General features: G+C 40.2%; 1 protein-coding gene across 2 annotated transcripts in view; it reads left to right on the top strand.

The window, feature by feature from the left end:
• The first annotated feature begins 4,770 nt into the window (after positions 1 to 4,770).
• ZC3H8 (zinc finger CCCH-type containing 8) overlaps positions 4,771 to 21,628 on the top strand; it is a 41,612-nt gene continuing 24,754 nt past the window's right edge. Inside the window, exons 1-3 of one of the 2 annotated variants that reach the window (XM_054545785.2) lie at positions 4,771 to 4,980; positions 9,573 to 9,654; positions 21,223 to 21,436. In XM_054545785.2, coding sequence (XP_054401760.1) covers positions 4,907 to 4,980; positions 9,573 to 9,654; positions 21,223 to 21,436 — 370 coding nt within the window. In that variant the 5' untranslated portion in view covers positions 4,771 to 4,906. 2 annotated transcript variants of the gene reach the window in all.

Raw genomic sequence — 21,628 nt, 5'->3', positions numbered from 1 at the left:
TAATTCACTGGCATGAGGAGCCTAAGGTGGCCAAACTGCAGTCTCAACCTCAAGTTTAATGGACTCATTGTCATGCCCCTTGATGCAAACATTCCTACTTTTGGGATTAACTCTACACCAATGGTTCTCAAGTGAGGACGATTTTGCTCCCCATACAGGACATTTGGCAATGTCTGGAGACATTTTGGGTTGCCACAACTGGGGAACAGCCGCTACTGACATCTAGCGGCAAAGGCCAGGGATGCTGCCAAGCTTCCTACAATGCGCAAGACTCCCCAATTATCCAGGCCGAAATGACAATAATGTTGAGGTTGAAAAAGTCTGCTCTAAACCAGCAGAGCCCAAAGTTGTGGAGATAAGAAGCAAACATTGTTCTAGGGCATCACTAGGAATAATACAGAGAGGATCTACTCCCACTTGCAAGCCTTGATTCCCAGACCCCGTGTATACTGGCTATGGGAGAAACAGCACCACGTATTGGTGATTGCTGATTTATAGCACATACTCATAAGGCATTATATCTAGCTCATACTGGAACTGAGTTATCACAGGCCACTTCACCATTTTAACATGCCAGCTGCTTTATTTTATTTTGGTAAAAGAAATATAATATAAAATTTGCCATTTCAACTTTTTTTTTTTTTTTTTTTTGAGATGGAGTCTCACTCTGTTGCCCAGGCTGGAGTGCAATGGTGCCATCTCGGCTCACTACAACCTCTGCCTCTCGGGTTTAAGCGATTCTCCTGCCTCAGCCTCCCGAGTAGCTGGGATTACCTGCCACCACGCCTGGCTAATTTTTGGATTGTTAGTAGAGACGGGGTTTCACCATGTTAGTCAGGCTGGTCTCGAACTCCTGACCTCAGATGAGCCACCTACCTTGGCCTCCCAAAGTGCTGGGATTACAGGAGTGAGCAACTGTGTCTGACCAGCCATTTTTAAGTGTATAATTCATTGGCATTAGTTACATTCACATTGTTGTGCAACCATCACCATTATGTATTTCCAAACTTTCCCATCACTCAAACAGAAATTCTGTCACTTTTAAGCAACAATTCCCTGTTTCACCCTCTCTCAGTCCTTGGTAACCGCTAATCTACTGTCTGTCTCTATACAATTCCCTATTCTAGATATTTTGTATAAGTGGAATCATACAATATTTGTCCTTTTGTGCCTGGCTTATTTAACGGAGCATACCGTTTTCAAAGTTCAGCTAGGATACAAAATTCAGTTCTGACAGCATGTATCAGAGCATCATTCCTTTTTATGGATAAATAATATCCTATGTGTATATCACATTTTATTTCTCCATTAATCAGTGGATGTACACTTGGTTTGTTTCTACCTTTTGGCTGTTGTGAATAATGCTGCAATTAACATGAATGTACAAATATATGTTTCAGTCCCTGTTTTCAATTCTTTTGGGTATATACCTAGGAGTGGAATTGCTGGGTCATATGATAATTTTATGTTTAGGCCATCTGCTTTATCATAATACGGAATTTCACTTATCTATTGCTATACAGGATAGCAAATTAGCCTAAGACTTTGTGGTTAAAAAAATAAACATTGATCTTCTCTATTATTATTATTATGTTTTGAGACGGAGTTTCACTCTTGTTGCCCAGGCTGGAGTGCAATGGCGCAATCTCGGCTCACTGCAAACTCCGCCTCCTGGGTTCAAGTGATTCTCGTGCCTCAGCCTCCCAGGTAACTGGGACTACAGGCATGCGCCACCACGCCCAGCTAATTTTGTATTTTTATTAGAGACGGGGTTTCACCATGTTGGCCAGGCTGGTCTCAAACTCCTGACTTCAGGTGATCCACCTGCCTTAGCCTCCCAAAGTGCTGGGATTACAAGCGTAAGCCACCACACCAGGCCCAACATTAATCCTCTTACATCCTCTGTGGGTCATGAATCTGCAAGCTGCTTAGTTGGGTGGTTCTGTCCCACAGTTTCTCATGGGATTGCTGTCAAGATGTCTTCTGGCTTGCTTAGTGCTGGGAGATCTGTTTCCAAGGTACCTCACCCACATGGCTGGCTCTCCACAGGCTGCCTGAGTGATTCACAACATGGTGACTGACTTCCCTTCATGCAGATGATTCAAGAGAATAAGGCAGAAACTACAATGTCTTCTTAAGACCTCAGAAATCATGCATCATCACTTTTGCCACATTGTATTTGTTAGAAATAAATCAGTAAAGCCTATCCACATTAAAGAAGAGGGGACTAAATCTCCAACTTTTGCAGGGAGAAGTGTTAAGGAATTTTTGAACACATTTTAATATGACCACACCATCCACTGATCTTTTTTTTTTTTTTTTTTTTTTTTTGAGATGGAGTCTCGCTCTGTCTCCCAGGCTGGAGTGCAGTGGTGCGATTTCGGCTAACTGCAACCTCCGCCTCCCGGGTTCAAGCGATTCTCCTGCCTCAGACTCCCGAGTAGCTGAGACTACAGGCGCGTACCACACCGCCCAGCTAATTTTTGTATTTTTATTAGAGAAAGGGTTTCACCATGTTGGCAGGATGGTCTCTATCTCTTGACCTCCTGATCCACCGACCTTGGCCTCCCAAAGTGCTGGGATTACAGGCGTGAGCCACCACGCCCAGCCCCATCCACTGATTTTTAAAAATTTCAGTATTATATTTTTTATTTCTAGAAGTTCTACTTGGTTACTTCTCCCCAATTTCTCTATGACACTTTTTATAGTTTCTTTTTTATTAGTTAGATATTACTATATAGTGAACTACTTAAAAACTTAGTGGCTTAAAACAAGAACCATTTATTTAGCTCACAATTATGTGGGTTAGTAATTTGGACTGGGATCATCTGAGAGTCTTTGGTTCTCTGCAGGACTCCATCATGTGTGTGTTCAGCTGTATGTTGCCTAGGAGGCTTTGCTTTTAGGGTTCTGCTAGCTGTTGACTGGGTGTTTTCGCTGTCCTCCATTAGCCTTATCTTCCACATGCCTCTCACTTATCGTCAGCAGGGTAGCCTGAGCTTATTGCCCTGAAGAAGGCAGGCATATAAGAGACAGCAGACACATACAAAGCCTCTTGGGGCCTTGGCTTGGTATTGGCAGGCCACTTCTGCATTCTACTAGCCAAGACAAGCCATTCTATCAGGCAAAGTCAACTCAGATTAAAGAGGAGGTGAAATAGATCCTACCTCTTTGTGGGAGGAGCTGCAAAGTCACACTGCAAAGGACATGGATACAGGGAAGGTTGGAGAATTTGGGGCCACTTTTGGCATCAATGTAACACAAACATAGGTAGCCTTTTATATAGTCTTTGTCTGAAAATGCTAGTGTCTGATGCCTTTGCAGGTCAGATGTTTTAGCTGCTTTTTACCTACCAATCTAATTTTCATTTGTGTCTGGTTATCTTTTGCTGTATGCTGGACGTTTTATATAAAAAAGTGTGTATGGTAACAATTTAGTTCTATAATAATGCTTCCTGCTAAAGAGGGGGTAGTTCTAGTTTTTATCTCCTTAATTCTATTTTTCCTCTCAATTTTTAGTAATGATTCATGTTCCATAGGTGATGGCCTATAATATAAACAACATGGGAAAGTAGAATTTCCCTGGGGAAGATGTCTGGCTTCAAATAGTTCGTTTCACTAATCGGTAAAGGGATCCTGATTCATGCCAAGAATCAAACACTCCCTTCACTTACAGAAGCAAGTCAGGTTCTCTATCACTGGCCCAACTTAGGGTTTGAGGCTTCCTTTCTACTAGTCCCTTAAATGGCATTACATTGAGCAAAACTGAGCAATTCCCTGTTCTGCAACAGCATGCTCTATTTTCCTGCCCTCATACAATTCTCTCTACTTGGAATGCCCACTTCGTCTTTTCCTATGGAAATATCTCAAGACCCAGCTCAAATACTCCCTTTTCAAGAAGCCTTCCCAACTGGATGCAATTTTTTCCCTCTTCTGAATCCTCTTAGTATTTGGCACTTTTTAATGGACTTTACTGTCTTGAGGTTACTTGTGTATTCATTTTAATTCCCATTCAATTGTAGAGACCCTACAAGTTACATTACCTAACTACACATCTGTTTATTCATTTCAAAAATGTGAATGGTAATAGAATATCTTTTACAGGGCTGTTGTGAGGATTAAGTTAGCTAACATATGAAACGCTATTTCTAAGGAATAGTAGTGGAGTGCTCAGATAAATGTTAGCTGTTACTACCACCCCTTAGAAATACTGAGATTTTGATGGAAGAGTTTTCACCAAGGTGAAAGCAGAATCCTAACAACTCATTTTAAAAATTCTGGGCTGGGGCCAGGCGCGGTGGCTCACGCCTGTAATCCCAGCACTTTGGAAGGCTGGGGCGGGCGGATCACGAGGTCAAGAGATCGAGACCATCCTGGCCAACATGGTGAAATCCCGTCTCTACTAAAAGTACAAAAATTAGCTGGGCGTGGTGGCGGGTACCTGTAATCCCAGCTACTCAGGAGGCTGAAGCAGGAGACTTGCTTGAACCCGGGAGGCGGAGGTTGCAGTGAACCAAGATCACGCCACTGCACTCCAGCCTGGACAACAGAGCTAGACTCTGTCTTTAAATAAATAAATTAATTAAATAAATTAAATAAATAAATAAACAAAATTCTACTATCTGAGGTAATGGACGAAAAAGCTTACGGAAGGGCAACCACGGCGGCGCCTGCGCAGAGCCGAGGCGCAGGAGGCAAGGGAGAGAGCTGGCTTGCCCAGAGTCGCGGAGGGCGGCGCAGCGCATGTGCGGGGCGGGTGAGGCTGCGCGGGGCGGGTGAGGCTGCGCGGGGCGGAGCCTGTGGGCCTGGCGCGGCTCTGGGTCCGTCTCGTCGCGTCCGGGTTGTCACTCGCTCGGGTTGTTATTCTGTAGCTTCCCGGCTCGCGAAAGGCAGGACCTGTCTAGGTCATGGATTTTGAGAATCTTTTCTCAAAACCCCCCAACCCGGCCCTCGGCAAAACGGCCACGGACTCTGACGAAAGGTGATCCCACATCTTTTCATCTTTTGAATGCAGGGGCTCAGCGGGACTCCGCCTCTTAGTTTCTTCTGGATTGGAGGCAGTCCGGGGCCACGTTCGGGCCGCGTCGCGAGGGCCCGTGGGGAGCACGTGGGCCGGCCGGGCGCCACCGTCTGACCTGTAGAGGTCGTGCGGGGTCCGGGTGGGAGCAGAAGCTGAACACGGGGCTGAGGCGTAGGCCGCCAAGGCCGGGGCTGTGGAGAGCCTGGGAGGGGGAGCGGGGTGGAGGCGAGAAGGCTCCGGGATGTACCCCTTTTTCTGCACAGCAGCGGGTTAGGAGCCCTGCTCTGTGGTCCCGTAGTGTCTGTACCATTGTTGCCTGTTTCCACGAGACCGTAAACTCCCAAAGAACACTGATTTGACCTTTTTCACTGACACATGCTAGGCTCTTTTCTGTAGAAAGGATGAAACCACAAGTTTATTAAAAGGTAAAGAATAGGGAATACTCTGCCATTCATTAGTCCACTGATTTGCATGGGAAGACCCTAAAGACCACAATAAAGCAACAGACACCATTTGGACTTAATATTTCCATTAGGTTGGAAAAGCAAGTGAGACTCGGTCAAATGGCCCTAATTTAGATTATATTTTTGGAGCAGTGTATAGTGATTTGAAATGCTAAAAACCACCATCTTTGTTCTTAAACCTACGTCTTTTATTTCCCTCAACTGAGATATATTTCCAGTTGTGATTGATTTTACCATTCGATATTGCTCAGCTGTTCACTGTATCTCAAATTTTACCTTAACTGATCATCCAGAGCTTTACCTTTTGCTTTACATGAAATAAATCATTTAATCCTCAAAACAAACTTAAAGAGAAGATGATGCTGTCCTCGTTTTACAGTTGGGAAAACTGAGGCACGGAGAGGCTAAATAACCTGCCGAGATTGCACAGTGTAAGTGGAAGAGCTATGTCCAGGATCCATCATTTTATCACCAAGCTTCTCATGCAAAATGACTAAAATTTTAAAATAAGGCCTATAAATATTGGAAAGAGACAAAGACACTAATTACTTGCAGATGATATAATTTACTAAGAAAAATAACTGGTACTAATTGATACGTTATAAAATACATAAGAATTCATCACAAAAAAAAGATAATAGCAACATGTAAAAATCTCAACCACAGCTATCAAAGTGTGTTAGACACAAGCTCCATTCCCAAAAACTTGACTGCAATATATAAAAGACACTTGGAATTTTGCCAAAATGATGGGTGAAGAATGGTATGGAAGTATGGTGAGCTGTCCATATTATTTGCCCATTTTTCTCCTTTTTGGTCTTTTTCAAATTCTAGGATCTCTTATCTGCGAATACTTTACTCCTAATTGCCATTTGTCTTTGCCTATGGCATTATTTTTCAATGTAAAAAGGAATGGGGATGTTGTGGGGTTTTTTTATGCAGTCAAATGAATCAGTCTTTTCTCATATGGTTTCTGTTTTTTTTTCCGAGTAATTTGTGATGGGAATACTTCTCATTCATTCAAAAAGTCGTATTGAGCACCTGCTACGGCCTTGGGGATATAGTAGTAAATGAAGAAGAGATGAAAATTTCTGTACTAATGAATTTACATTATTAGGGGAAGGGGGAGACATACATAAATATATCATATTTTAGGTGGTACTAAATGCCCTAAGAAAATGAATGAAGGGTAAGGGGAAAATAAGTACTGGTGGGATGGTAGGGAGGGGGTAGTTTTGTTTTGTTTTGTTTTGTTTTTGAGCAGAGTCTGGCTCTGTCCCCCAGGCGGCTCACTGCAAGCTCCGCCTCCCGGGTTCATGCCATTCTCCTGCCTCAGCCTCTCGAGTAGCTGGGACTACAGGCGCCCGCCACGACGCCCGACTAATTTTTTTGTATTTTTAGTAGAGACGGGGTTTCACCGTGTTAGCCAGGATGGTCTCTATCTCCTGACCTTGTGATCTGCCCACCTCGGCCTCCCAAAGTCCTGGGATTACAGGCGTGAGCCACCGCGCCCGGCTGGGAGGGTGTAGATATTTTAAGAAGGTAGATAAAGAAAGCCTCACTGATAACATTGGTAAATTTTAAAAATCTGTGTAGGGACCTGAAGGAGGTGAGGGGGTTTCATAGTCTAGAGGGGTGGAGAGGAGTCTGTGTAAAGGTCCTCAGGGGGAGTGAGCTTGGTGTGATTGGGTTAGGGGAGCAAAGTGGCCAGAAGGACAGCTGGGGTGGAGTAAGAGGGACTTGGAAGTCTGCGAGGTTATTGGGGTAGGGTTAGGGGAGCCCAATCATGGAGGAACTGGTAGGTGCCAAAATAAGGACTTTGGCTTTTACTCTGAATGAGACAAGAGACCATTGGAGGGTTTTTCAGAAGAGTGACATTTGAAATATTTTAGCAGGGTCATTCTAGTTGTGTTGAGAGTAGAATGTAGGGGTGCCAGAGCAGCTTGGATTGTTGTATTAGTGGCAAGAAGTGGTCAAACGTGGGTATGTTGAAGACAGAATAAACTGGATTTCCTCAGAGATTGGATGGGGATGTGAGAGAGGAATCAAGATTGACTTTAAGGTTTTGGTAGGGATCTTGAGAGGGATGGTGTTGCCGTTTTAGATAGCAAGAAGGATTAGGCTTCAGAGAGAAGAGCAAGAGTTCAGTGTTGGATGTTTTAAGATTACACATGTCTAGTAGATGTTCAAGTGGTTATGTTGACTAGGAAGTTAGCTCTGTTTGGTTTTAAGAAGAGGGGTTTGGGTTGGAGACTTGGATATTGAAATCAACTACATACAGATGATATTCATAGTGATGATATAGAAAGGGATAGCCTGGAATGAGAATATAGACAAAGAAGAGAAGAGGTGAGAACTGACTTTGAAAGTTGTGAAGATGAGGAACCAACAAAAGAAGAGAAGTAGTAGCTGTGGAAAGAAGAAACTAGAAGAGCCCACTATCTCTGAAGCTAAGTAAAGAACATGTTTTACAGAGAAGAGGTGGTCAACTCTGTCCTATCCTGCTCATAGGTCTAATATGGGTGCTGAGTATTGTAGACCTTAACAGGTCTAGACATCTATTTAGAATGGGCAGTGTTGAATAACAGTGTGATTGTAGGGCACATACTTGGGAGCTTTGCCTGCCTGCTGGGGCTCAGATCTCAGCTCCACCATGTATTAGCTCTGGGACAAGTTACATATCCTTTCTGTGATTGTTTTCTCATCTGTAAAATGGGCTTTTAGTATGTATGTCATAACACTGTTGTTTGTGGTAAGTGTTACGTGTATGGAGCAGCATCTGGCACAGAGTAAGCATCATTCAAGTGTTGGCTGATGCTGTTACTGCTATTGAGATCATTATTGTCATTATTCCTCTGCCTAAGGAGAGGTTGCCTCCTACTCCATGAGATGATTCATTACTGGAAACTATAGCTATAAAGGTTCACAAGTATTGGGGTTTTTGGTTCTTGTAATGGTGGCTTCTGTAGCAGGCTCACAACTTAGTACCTCATCTGATGGATGTAACTCTGGAGCTCTGAGTCAGTGTAAACTGTTGAATTGGACAAAGCTGTGAAGACTGAGCTCCTGTAACTTTGAAAGAACAGCCACAGAGCCACTATTCACATTCTCCTTGTGCTGTCAGTGCTTTCCCTTTGTAACATGTTCTCTTGAGATGGGACACATTCCCCAATTCCTTGCCTTTTTCTGGTATGTAACTCATATTTTAATTCACAGCTTTTCCCAATCTTGTGTTCAGTAGTCACCACTTACTAAGACACTATTTTCTTCAGCTCCCTATATTTCTAATATCAACCATTATTCAGATACATCTATACATTTTATTGGCTTCTTTGTTCACCAGTTTCTTATATTTCCCATCCCTCTTGAGTTCATATTTAGTTTTGCTGGAATATCCTCAAGTAATTGTCTCAGACTATCATATATATGCATGGTCAACTTCTCAGTCCTGTAAGTCTGAAAAGTTTTTCTTTTTCATCTTTACACTTAAATGTGTTTGTCTCACTCCTAATCTCAAAAGGCACTCTGCATTCTGCCTAAAATACCCTTCTCTCTCACATTCCTCTTTCCTCTTTTTTGGCTAACTCATAAGTATCATTTAGGCTCTGAATGCCTCTGATCCCCAAGTCTGGGTTGTGTTCCCCGTATATGCCCCTATACTTACCATACCATATTGAAATAGCTTTATTTTTTTCTCCCAAGGAGATAGAAAGCTCTCAGAAGACAGTGACAGGGTCTGTATTTTTCATTGTTGTAGTCCAGGGCCTAAGGCCCGGAGCCTCGTACATGGTGGGTACTTAGTAGTTGTTGAATTAATGGAATGATGGATGAATGAATGATTTATATAGCTGCTAATATTGAACATTAAGGTTGTATAATCTAAAATTTTACAAGCTATTCATAAATATATATTGACATTTATTGGTCATCATAATTTTGTACATTTCTGGAGTATTTGGTGTAGAATTTGAATTTGTAATTTCTTTGAGGGTAAGTTGAAGACAAGCCAAAGCAGTGAATTGTAACGCTGTGGTATGAACACTTCAGGTTGAAAAAACTCTTTTGTGTTATTTGATATTTTTGCTACAGAATTGATGATGAAATAGATACAGAAGTTGAAGAAACACAAGAAGAGAAAATTAAACTGGAGTGCGAGCAAATTCCCAAAAAAGTAAGATTAAGTTGACAACTGTTTAAGTTGAAAACACAGATTTTTTTTTTTTCTCAGTTTCACATGGAACAACAAAAAAAGAAAAAACAGATAGAAATGGATATGAGAAATTAATGAAGGATCCTACTTGTCTCATTTTACCAGCATTTGGGACCCAGTTACTTATATCAAAGAAAACTGGTTATACTTTTTAAATAAATTATTATTTAATAACTTTATTGTCATTTAACATGACGTATTTTTAATAATTGCATTTATTTCTATTTTTGTTATTTCTGAAATGGACTGTAAACAGTTTCAAAAGCTTCTTTCAAGTTGGGTTAACATTTTTGAGGGTTATGATTTGTTAACTTAACCAACCTTAGTGATTTATAGCTTAAAGCCCATATTAGTTCATTAGGGCTGCCATAACAAAGTACCACAGACTGGGTGGCTTAAACAACAGAACTTGGCTGGGTGCAGTGGCTCATGCCTGTAGTCCCAGCACTTTGGGAGGCCGAGGTGGATGGATCACAAGGTCAGGAGTTTGAGACCAGCCTGGCCAATATGGTGAAACCCATCTCTACTAAAAATACAAAAAAATTTAGCCAGGCATGGTGGCACGCACCTGTAGTCCCAGCTACTGGGGAGGCTGAGGCAGAAGAATCACTTGAACCCAGGAGGTGGAGGTTGCAGTAAGCCAAAATCCTGCCACTGCACTCCAGCCTGGGCAACAAAGCGAGACTCTGTCTCAAAACAAAAACAAAAACAAAAAACCCAGAACTTTATTGTCTCAAGGTTCTGGAGGCTGGAGGTCTCAGCACAAGGTGTTGGCAGGGTTGGTTCCTTCTGAGGCTGTGGGGAAGAATCTATTCATTCATCTCCCCTAGCTCCTGATGGAGTGCTGGCAATCTTTGGTGATGGCTTGCAAAAGTATCATCCTGATTTCTGCCTTCATATTCACATGGTGTTCTCCCTGTATGCCTGTGTCTGAATTGTCTGAATTTCCTTTTTTTGAGACAGAGTCTTGCTCTGTCACCCAGGTTGGAGTGCAGTGGCACAATCTCTGCTCACTGCAACCTCCTTCTGGACTCAAGCAATTCTCAGTCTCCCAAGTAGCTGGGATTACAGGTGTGCACCACCACGCCCAGCTAATTTTTGTGTTTTTTGTAGAGACAAAACATACATGGGGTTTCGCCATGTTGCCCAGGCTGGTCTCGAACTCCTGGGGTCAAGTGATCTGACCGCCTTGGCCTCCCAAAGTGCTGGGATTACAGGCCTGAGCCACTGTGCCCAGGTGAATTTTCCTTTTTTATAAGGAAATCAGTCACTGGACTAGGGCCCACCCTAATGACCTAATCTTAATTAATTACACTTGCAATGGCCCTATTTCCAAAAAAGATCACATTCTGAGGTATTAGGGGTTAGAAGTTCATTATAAGAATTTTGGGAGGGTGCAGTTCACCCCATAACAAAGGTAATGTGTATTCCTGTCTTGCCCTTCTTTTCTGTTTTTGAACATGGAGAAACCCCATCTCTACTAAAAATACAAAATTAGCCGGGCATGGTGGCAGGCACCTGTAATCCCAGCTACCCGGGGGGTGAGGCAGGAGAATCGCTTAAACCCGGGAGGCAGAGGTTGTGGTGAGCCAATATCGTGCCATTGCACTCCAGCCTGGGCAATAAGAGCAAAATTCCATCTCAAAAAAAAAAAAAAACTGAGTTTTAACACACTACAGCAGAATGGGTTAAATTGTCACTGAGACTTATAAGACAGAAATAGACTTTAATAGTGTATCTTTTCCTTAGCTTTCTTGCTTGCTTGCTTGCTTTTTCTTTTTCTTTCTTTTCTTTCTTTCTCTTTCTTCCTTTCTTTTCTTTTTCTTTCTTTTCTTTCTTTCTTTCTTTTCTTTCAGTCTCCGTCGCCCAGGCTGGAGTGTGGTAGCATGATCTTGGCTCACTGCAACCTCCTTCTCCCGGGTTCGAGCAATTTTCCCACCTCAGCCTCCCGAGTAGCTGGGACTACAGGCACACGCCACCACACCTGGCTAATTGTTGTATTTTTAGCAGAGACGGGGTTTCACCATGTTGCCCAGGCTGGTCTCAAACTCCAGAGCTCAAGTGATCTGCCAGCCTCGGCCTCCCGAAGTGCTGGGATTATAGGTGTGAGCCACCATGCCCAGCCTCCTTAGCTTTATAAAAGAATACAGGACAGATGATAAAGCAAGTACAGTATCTTCATCTTCTTGGAAGCCTCTCAGCTACCCAAGTAAGCAACTTCTTTTCCCCTTTGGGGCCTATGTGGCTTCCAAAGATGAGAGCCAAAGTTGACGACAAGAAATTGCAACTTCAACTTCCCACAAGTTTTTTATACTGCTTGAGTCACATAGGCCTCAGTCTTTTATGCCCACTTTTAGCTCCTCCAGACTTTGTATTATATATTATAACCTTCCAGAGCAGACAGGCAGAAACATTCTACAATTGTCTTATGTAGTTTCCGCAAAACAGTACTGTGAGAAGATGGACTCCTAGGTTATTCTCAACCAGGCTTGCTTCAGTGCAGGCTCTTCACTCACAAGTATGTAAAAGGTGAATACATTATCAAATAAATATCACAGCTAATTAATTAATTAGCTTATTTATTTTTGAGACAGAGTCTCACTCTGTTGCACAGGCTGCAGTAAAGTGGCAAAATCTTGGCTCACTGCAACCTCCACCTCCCAGGTTCAAGCAATTCTCCTGCCTCAGCCTCCCGAGTAGCTGGGATTACAGGTGCCTGCCACCCACCTTGCCTGGCTAATTTTTATATTTTTAGTAGAGATGGGTTTTTGCCGTGTTGGCCAGGCTGGTCTCGAACTCCTGAGCTCAAGTGATTGGCCCGCCTCGGCCTCCCAAAGTGCTAGGATTACAGGTGTGAGCCACCATGCCTGGCTATAGCTTATTTAAAAGAGAATACCCAGGTAAACACTTTGCAAGTTAAGAAAGAGCATTACCTCAGATTTTGAGGGTTTGATTTCATACCACCACAATAAAACAAATATTGCAGTAAAGCTAGGCACAGGAATGTTTTGGTTTCCTAGTGCATATAAAAGTTACATTTATACTATATGGTAGTCTGTTAGGTGTCCAATACCATTATATTTTAGAAAACAGTATATATCTTAATCAAAAATTCTTTGTTGCTAAAAAATGTTAACAGTCAGCAAGTCATCTTTTTGATGGCAGAGGGTCTTGCCTCAGTGTTGATAGCTGCTGAGGGTGGTGATTGCTAAACATTGAGGTGGCTCTGGAAATTTCTTAAAATAGGACAACAGTGAAGTTTGTCACTTCAATTGACTTCTCCTTTTACAAAAGATTTCTCTGTAGTATGTGATGCTGTTTGATAGCATTTTACCCACAGTAAAAATTTCAAAATTAGGGTCAATCCTCTCAACCCCTGCCACTGCTTTATCAACTAGGTTTATATAATATTCTAAATCTGTTGTCATTTCAGCAACATTCATAGTATCTTCACCAGAAATAGATTGCATCTCAAAAAACCACTTTGTTCACTCGTAAGAAGCAGCTCCTCATCTGTTCAAGTTTGATCATGAAGTTGCGGCAATTCAGTCACGTCTTCATTCTCCACTTCTAATTCTAGTTCTCTTGCTTTTCCACCACACCTGCAATTACTTCCTCTACTGAAGTCTTGAACTCCTCAAAGTCATCCCTGAGGGTTGCAATCACCTTCTTTCAAACTCCTGTTAATGTTGATATTTGACCTTCTGCCATGAATCACGAATGTTCTTAATGGCAGCTAAAATGGTGAATCCTTTCTAGGTTTTCAATTTACTCTGCCCAGATCCATCAGAGAAATCACTTTCTATGCCAATTATAACCTTAAAAAGTGTATTTATTTCTTAAATAAGACTTGAAAGTCAATTATTCCTTGATCCATAAGCTGCAGAATGGTTGTTGTGTTTGTGGACATGAAAACATTCATCTCCATCAGAGCTCTTGGGTGACTGGGTGCATTGTCAATGAGCAGTAGTATTTTGAAAAGGATATTTTTTCTGAGCAGTAGGTCTCAACAGTGGGCTTAAAATATTCAGTAAACCATGCTGTAAACAGATATACTGCCATCAAGGCTCTGTTGCTGCATATATAGAGCACAGGCAGAGTATATTTAGCATAATTCTTAAGGGCCCTAGAATTTTCAGATTGGTAAATGAGCATTGGTTTCAACTTAGTCACCAGCTGCAATAGCTCCTAACAAGAGTTAGCCTATCTTTTTGATGCCTTTTAAAGTATTTTATTTGTATAAATTTACAGGGTGCAAGTGCAATTTTGTTACATGCATAGATTGTAGTGGTGAAGTCAGGGTATTCTTTGAAGTGAGGTATTGACTTCTCTCTAGTTATGAAAGTCCTAAGTGGCATCTTCTTCCAACATAAGGCTGTTTCATTTACATTGAAAATCTGTTGTTTGGTGTGGCCACCTTCATCAATGATCTTAGCTAGATCTTCTGGATAATTTGCAGCTTTTACATCAGCACTTGTTTCTTCATCATGCACATTGCTTTTTGAGATGGAGTCTTGCTCTGTCACCCAGGCTGGAGTGCATTGGCATTACCTTGGCTCACTATATCCTCTGCCTCCTGGGTTCAAGCGATTCTCCTGCCTCAGCCTCCTGAGTGGCTGGGACTACGGGTGTGCACCATCACACCCGGCTAATTTTTGTATTTTTAGTAGAGACGGGGTTTCACCATGTTGGCTAGGCTGGTCTTGAACCCCTGGCCTCAAGTGATCTGCCCGCCTCGGCCTCCCAAAGTGCTGGGATTATAAGTGTGAGCCACTGTGCCTGGCCTGTCATGCACTTTTATGTGATGGAGACATCGTCTATCCATAAACCTCAAGAACCAACCTCTGCTAACTTCAGGCTTTTCTTCTGCAGCTTCCTCACCTTTTTGCACCTTCATAGAATTGAAGAGAGTTAGGGCCTTGCCCTGGATTAGGCTTTGGCTTAAGGGAATGTTGTGACTGGTTTGATCTTCTATCCAGACCAATACAACTTTCTCTGTATCAGCAATAAGGCTGTTTTGTGTTCATATCATCAGTGTGTTCCCCGGAGTAGCACTTGTAATTTCCTTCAGGAACCTTCCCTTTGCATTCACAAGTTGGCTATTTGGCTTACGAGGCCTAGCTTTCAGCTTGTCTTGGCTTTTGACATGCCTTCCTCACTAAGCTTAATCATTTCTAGCTTTTGATTTCAAGAGACATATGGTTCTTCCTTTCCCTTGAACACTTAGAAGCCATTGTAGGGTTATTAATTAGTCTAATTTCAGTATCTTAGTGTCTCAGGGAATAGGGAAGCCTGAGGGGAGAGGGAGGGAGAGAGACAGGACAATGGCTGGTTGGTGGAGCAGTCAGAACACATGCAACATTTATCGATTAAGTTTGCCGTCTTATGTGGGCATGGTTCATGGCACCCCCTCAAAAATTACAAAAGTAACATCAAAGACCACTGATCACAGATCGCTATAACAGATATATTGCGAGAATTACCAAAATGTGACAGAGACACAGAGTGAACACATGCTTTTCAAAAAATGGTGCCAATAGACTTGTTCGATGCAGGGTTGCCACAGACCTTCAATCTGTAAAAGAAATGCATTATTTGTGACACACAGTAAAATGAAGGACATCAAATAAGGTATGCCTATAACTTTCTTTGTAGATAGCTCATATCTTATATACCTTTTGTTATATTTATTGCTAAGTGTTTAATGAAACTATTGTGAATAATATTTTTTTAAGTATCATTTTCTAGCTGTTGGTTTCTCATTGGTTGGCATACACCCATATGTAGGGATGCATGGAAGACAGATTTTTGAGTTCTTGTTAACATTTCTGGAAATATCTTGAATTTATCCTCATTGTTGATAGTTTGGCTGAAATAGAATTAAGTTTGAAGTTACTGCTCCATTGTCTTCTACTATCCAGTGTTACAAAGGTGAAATTTACCAATTTCATTCTAATATCTTTGTAAGTATCCTGTTTTCTCTGGAAGCTTTAAGGCTCTTCTCTTCATTCTTGGCATTCTTAATTCTATGAGATTGTGAATCTTTTTTCATTCATTCTGTTTAGTGCTATTGTGGTGAGATTATTTACTCATATCCTTTTATATGAGACATATCTCTTATTTTTTATCTTTTTTCTTTATATCCCAAGATATTTCCTCTGTTTCTATTTATCATTATTTCATAAATTACAATTTAACTAAGATCTTATTCTTGTTTTGATAGCTTTCTAACATTGTTTTTGAATATATTTTTAATATCTTTGTGTATTTTTAAATTTTCGAGTTCTTTTTCTCAAATGATAGTTGCTTCTTCTGGATCTGTTTTTCAGTTATTTTCTTGCTTTTTTGTTATGTTCTGTAGATCAGGGATCAGTAAGCATTTTCTATAAAGGACAAGACAATAAATATTTTAGGTTTTTAAGGCAAGAAGCAAAATTGAGGATGTTATGTTGGTACTTATATAATGAAGGAGTGAAAACAAGTTTCCACAACACAGCCTTTGACTGATAGACTTCAGTACATAATAATAATTGTTTTTTAATACAATTCTAATGAGAAGAATGGGATTCTTCTTTGTGAGGTAATTATTTGCTTAATTAGGGTTCAAAGTTACTGTTCCTTATCAAAATTGATTGCAAAGATTCATCTGTTAAGCTGATATATAATAAGACTTTATTTCATCTCTGAAAATGTCTTTTCACTACAGATGGATATTGCCAAATACTGATATCAGTTCACCAGAATATGATTTTAATTGAGCATATTCATTGCCTGGAAGACATTTATGGAACTTTATTCGATCGTTCTCTTAGATTTGTCTTTTAGCATGTTACTACATTGCAGATGAATCACTGCCAATCAAAGGTTAGGCAGAAGCTCCTCAGTTGCATAGTTAAATGGATTTTGAAGCACTTACTTTAAAGTCTGAAAAAACACTTCTGGAACTGTTTGAGTGTGCAAAATATATCTGCTGCAAATTAATGTGGGTATGGAGATCTTGTTCCTATTTTAACTTTGAACAGCACAGTGATACCGAGCAGTGTCAGTAACACCTGTGAACTCATTAAAAGCCAAGGAAAACCACTGGAAAGTATTTACCTGGTTTTAAATTGTCTGATGAAGCTCCAGTTTCCTCATATCTTTGAGCAGCTGTTCTTGCCAAAAGGCCACTTGTCTTAAGAACTTTATTTTCTCTGGACAGATTTCTTTAACTGCTGTAATCAATCATGATTTAATTAACTCACTATAAGCTTTCTTTGGCTACAAATGAAATTTACTTTGATTATAGCCTTGTTTTTGTTTTATTTTTGGAAAGAAAGAAATCTGTGGATGTGATCATTTATTTTAAATTGTCTAATTTTTTTAAAAAACTTATTTTAATCAGAAGAGAGCTGGAGTAAAATTTTCTAATTTTTCTGTTACTCTCTTATGAGTTGAGAATATTGTGGAATGCTTAATACTGTAATGTCAACATACATTGTTTTCTTTTAGCACTACTGTAGTATTGTTACATAATAACCACAGTGATTTGCCGTCTGACTTGACAGTATAATAATCCACAATTCACTGTGCCTTTAAATACTTGACATTTGAAGTCTGCTTTTTGTGTTTTGATGGGGTAAGTATACTCTGGAAATAAAAAAAAATTAAATGGCATGAGGTACTCAATGAAGCACTCAAAATGTTGTCAATTTATAACTGAGCATCTCTGCGAAATGATGAGAATGCCATGAAGGTCTCTTGCAGCTACTCAGCTCTGCTGTTGTTGCAAAGAAGCAGGCCATATAATATATAAATGAATGAGTGTGCCTATGTTCCAATAAAATTGTATTTATGGACTCTGAAATTTGAATTTTATATAGTTTTCAAGTGTCATGAAATATTCTTTTGATTTCTTTTGTTTCAACCATGAAAAAATATGTAAAGTTCATTCTTAGCTTGTGGGTGCTTACAAACACAGGTGGCAGAGCGGATTTTGCCCTTGGGTTGTAGTTCACTGACTCTAGCTCTAGATTTTTGTCACATGCTTTTGTATTCCTTTGTTGTCCATTCATTTAAGAAAGGCCCAGAGAGTTAATAGATGTCCTCTGCTGATGTGTTGGTAAGTCTGTGTCTCTAAAGGCCTTTTCTCTAAATAGGAAGCCTGACTGGGTGGTGAGTGAGTAGGCTGTGTGGATAGGAGGTTTCCCAGCAGTGTAACAGTTCTCAGCCCACTTTGTGCCATGCACCCCCTTTAGCAGTCTGGTGAAGCCTATGGACCCCTTTTCAAGTTTTTTAAGTGTATAAAATAAAATATGTTTGATTACAAAGGAAATTGATTTGATTGAAATACAGTTTATCAAAATATTAAAAACAAATGCTATAGAGTAATATGTTCTTTATTAATACACTGAATATTAAGACCTAGCAGAGCAGTTAGTCTGATTCTAATTTTGCAGTGGTCATAAACATAAAAGATATTTTGAGATCTGCAACAACTAGAATGTGATACATGAAAATATCTGTGATTTGTATTAGTGACAGTCACAGGCACTGCTGATACTGCTATATTTTGTTTCCTATGTTCAAAACAGAATAATATATTTGAACATATTTGGAGGTTGATGAAAATAATATGTGGTTTTCTTCTCATTCAAGTTCACTGAATTTTCTGAATTCAATCCATAGGCCCTTGAGGGGGGTCTCTGGACAGCAGGGTGAGAACCGCTGCTTTATGGTGGGTAGGATGGAGTATTTTTCTAGTAGGGGTTGCTCCCAAATGCCAGCCCGTGGAAGATTTAGTACCTCCATGTGGGTAGTCGTAGTACCCACATCTTAGCTTTTACCAGACATTCTATTCCATTTCTTTGGATAACAGCCTTCTCTTTTTTTCATAGGGAAAGTACCTGGGTGACTGTGTTCTGGAGAGGGAGAGGGCAGAGAGAATTTGTTGTAACAGCTTTGTCTGTTTTATGTAGAATTTTAATTCATTCTCATTTATAGCCCCATTTCTCACACTGTACCTAAGCCCACCCTTTAGAGCATAACTTCCTTTTTGTCTATCAGAAATTTGACTCTTAATTCCTGATGAATGCACTTCATGCCTCCCATACACACACATACACACACAAAAACAACACACATACACACACACACACACACACACACACACACACACACAGAGACACTGTTACCTGTACTTTAATTTTGGAGGTTTCTGGAGGCCATACTAGTTCAGTAAACCATCTTGAATAAAAAAAGTTATTTAGACTCTATTACAAAAGGAGAAAGGGGTAGTAATCATGTTCGTATACTTTTTAAATTATACAAAAAACAACAAACTGAAGCAATAAGTTTATAGCTAGCTAAGTGAAGTATCAATTATTTGTATTTTATATATTTCAATGCCCTCTGAAAAGAATCATTGGTAATATTCATCCCTACTGTATAATAAAACAGCAAAATTGATGATTGTCCTGGCTTTATTAATGTTGCCAGATTGTTTCATGTCTTCATTTAATATAAGTCCGACTTATTATTACTTGTCGTAAAAGGAATCTGCTTCAATACTGTAGGCCTATGTGTTTTGTGCAGACAGAGGGAACTTAATCACTCATTTGGATCATTTTAATATTTGATTCAGATGCACTGAAGAAAATCTCACCTCTATGTATTCGATTAAGCTAAACTTCATAAGAGCTGCTGCATACTGAATAATCTTTTTGGTTCCCCCGTGCCTACTAACTAAAATTAAAGGCCAAAACCAAGGTAAACATAATCTATCACAGGAGTCGGCCAACCTTTTCATAAAGGATCAATTAGTGAATCTTTTCACCTTTGTAGGCCATGTTGTCTCTGTCACAACTAAGACAATATGTAAATGAATGGATGTAATTGGTGTTACAGTAAAACTGTATTCACAGAAACAGGTGGTGAAGCTGAAAGTTTGCCAACCCCTGATCTATCAGTCCAGAAGTTATATTTACAAGTTTATTCTATGATGTTAGTGGGGAAGAGGCACTCTTTCTTGAAGACCTAGAAACAAGAAGCTTGGTGGCCTGAAGATAATTGGTTGGTAGTCTTGTCTGGTGTAGTGAAGATAAGGTATAATTGAGGCCATTGTCAGATCAAGAAACTTCCTCAGCTTGTTTGGATTCTTTAAGCAGGGAGCAAGTTCATTTTCTAGGCTTATAATCAGTCCTCTGGTGGAACAACTCCTAACTTTGAAGTTAACCATCAGAAGTAAACTGTTGCCAAGCATGGTGGCTCATGGCTGTAATCCCAGCACTTTGGGAGGCCGAGGCAGGCGGATCACTTGAGATCAGCAGTTCAAGACCAGCCTGGCCAATATGGTGAAACCCTGTCTCTATCAAAAATACAAAAATTAGCTGGGCATGGTGGTGCATGCCTGTAGTAGGGAATCGCTTGAGCCTGGGAGGCAGAGGTTGCAGTGAGCCAAGATCGTGCCACTACACTCCAGCCTGGGCAATAGAGTGAGAATCCATCGGAAAAAAAAAAAAAAAAGTAAACTGTAAAATTGGGCCATCTAATATATTTTATAATAGCGATTCTTCTGTTTTGTTTTTTGTTTGTTTGTTTTGAGTTTGCTTCTTAGTTATCATGTGAAAGCAAATAAGAGACCAGGCCCCAAAGTATGCTTTGAAACAAAATCATTGTCCACTGTAATGATAGGCATGCCATTTCTTCCTGACATCAGAATAGGAGCCCTTTGATACTCGGTCATTTTTTAAAAATAAACTTTCTGATTAAAATGTGTCATACATACTAATTATAATTATACAGTTTAATATACCTACGTCACCAAGTGTAGACACACATGTAACCAATACCTGAAAATTTTTATGCAGAAATTGCTTTAAGTCGTCTGTTGTGATCAGCTTGGGCTCCTCTAGGATTAGCTCCCACACCTGCGTTCTTCACCCTTGCCTTGGGCACTTGCAACAACAGAGTTAGGAAATTCTTTCTGCAAGTAAAGTTAACTCGATTACAGAGAATAGGGTAGTTCTTTATTCCTTGTCATCATTGCTGCTACCACTCCTGTGAGTTATAGGAGAAAGACTAGACTTTGGTAGCTTAGATTTATCTTAAGTGTAAGTGGGTTTTCATATGGACCATTACAGTTTACTTGGGGTGTTTTACAAAATGATAAATTATTGAAGACATTTAAAAGTACTGTCAATGCAAAGGCAGAAATGTAATGTGTGAACTGTGATACTGTAATCCTCTCATATCAAATAATTAAGATTTAGGGGTTTAGACTTTTAATTCAGTCAAAGGCATACAATGTACAAATTTAGAATTTTTCCTCAAATCATCTTTAAGGATAGATATGTCATAGTGGTTTGTTAGTTTGTTTTTAATTCTGGAAATTTTCAAATATATGAGTGGAGAGAATAGTATATGAACCCCATGTACCTGTTACCCAACTTCAACAATGACCAGTTTATAGCCAATCTTGTTTCTTCTGTACAGCCAGATTGTTTTGAATCATGCTAGGTTTTTAAAATTGAAGTTTTAATTTTTACTTAGTTTAGACACTCTGCAATATCACCAAAAAGTTCGCTGCATAGAAAATCAAGAAGTAAGGACTATGATGTATATAGTGATAATGATATCTGCAGTCAGGAATCAGAAGATAATTTTGCCAAAGAGCTTCAACAGTACATACAAGCCAGAGAAATGGCAAATGCTGCTCAACCTGAAGAATCTACAAAGAAAGAAGGAGTAAAAGATACCCCACAGGGTAAGAGTCAAACTATTTTATCATTTAAAGTTTATCTAGAGAAGCAGTCACAGTTGTCCATATATGGACAGAGGATTTTTCCTTGCACTTTATCTCATGATAAGACTATGGTTTTCATGGATATTTATACCAGACATGAGCTTGCATGGCCAGAGACCCCATCTGAGACCTGGCCATTTGGTGCATCAAATG

The sequence above is a fragment of the Pongo abelii genome, chromosome 12 (genome assembly GCF_028885655.2).
Source record: "Pongo abelii isolate AG06213 chromosome 12, NHGRI_mPonAbe1-v2.0_pri, whole genome shotgun sequence".
NCBI lineage: Eukaryota > Metazoa > Chordata > Mammalia > Primates > Hominidae > Pongo > Pongo abelii.
Note: the sequence above shows the minus strand (reverse complement) of the source record. Positions and strands in the feature narration are given on the sequence as shown.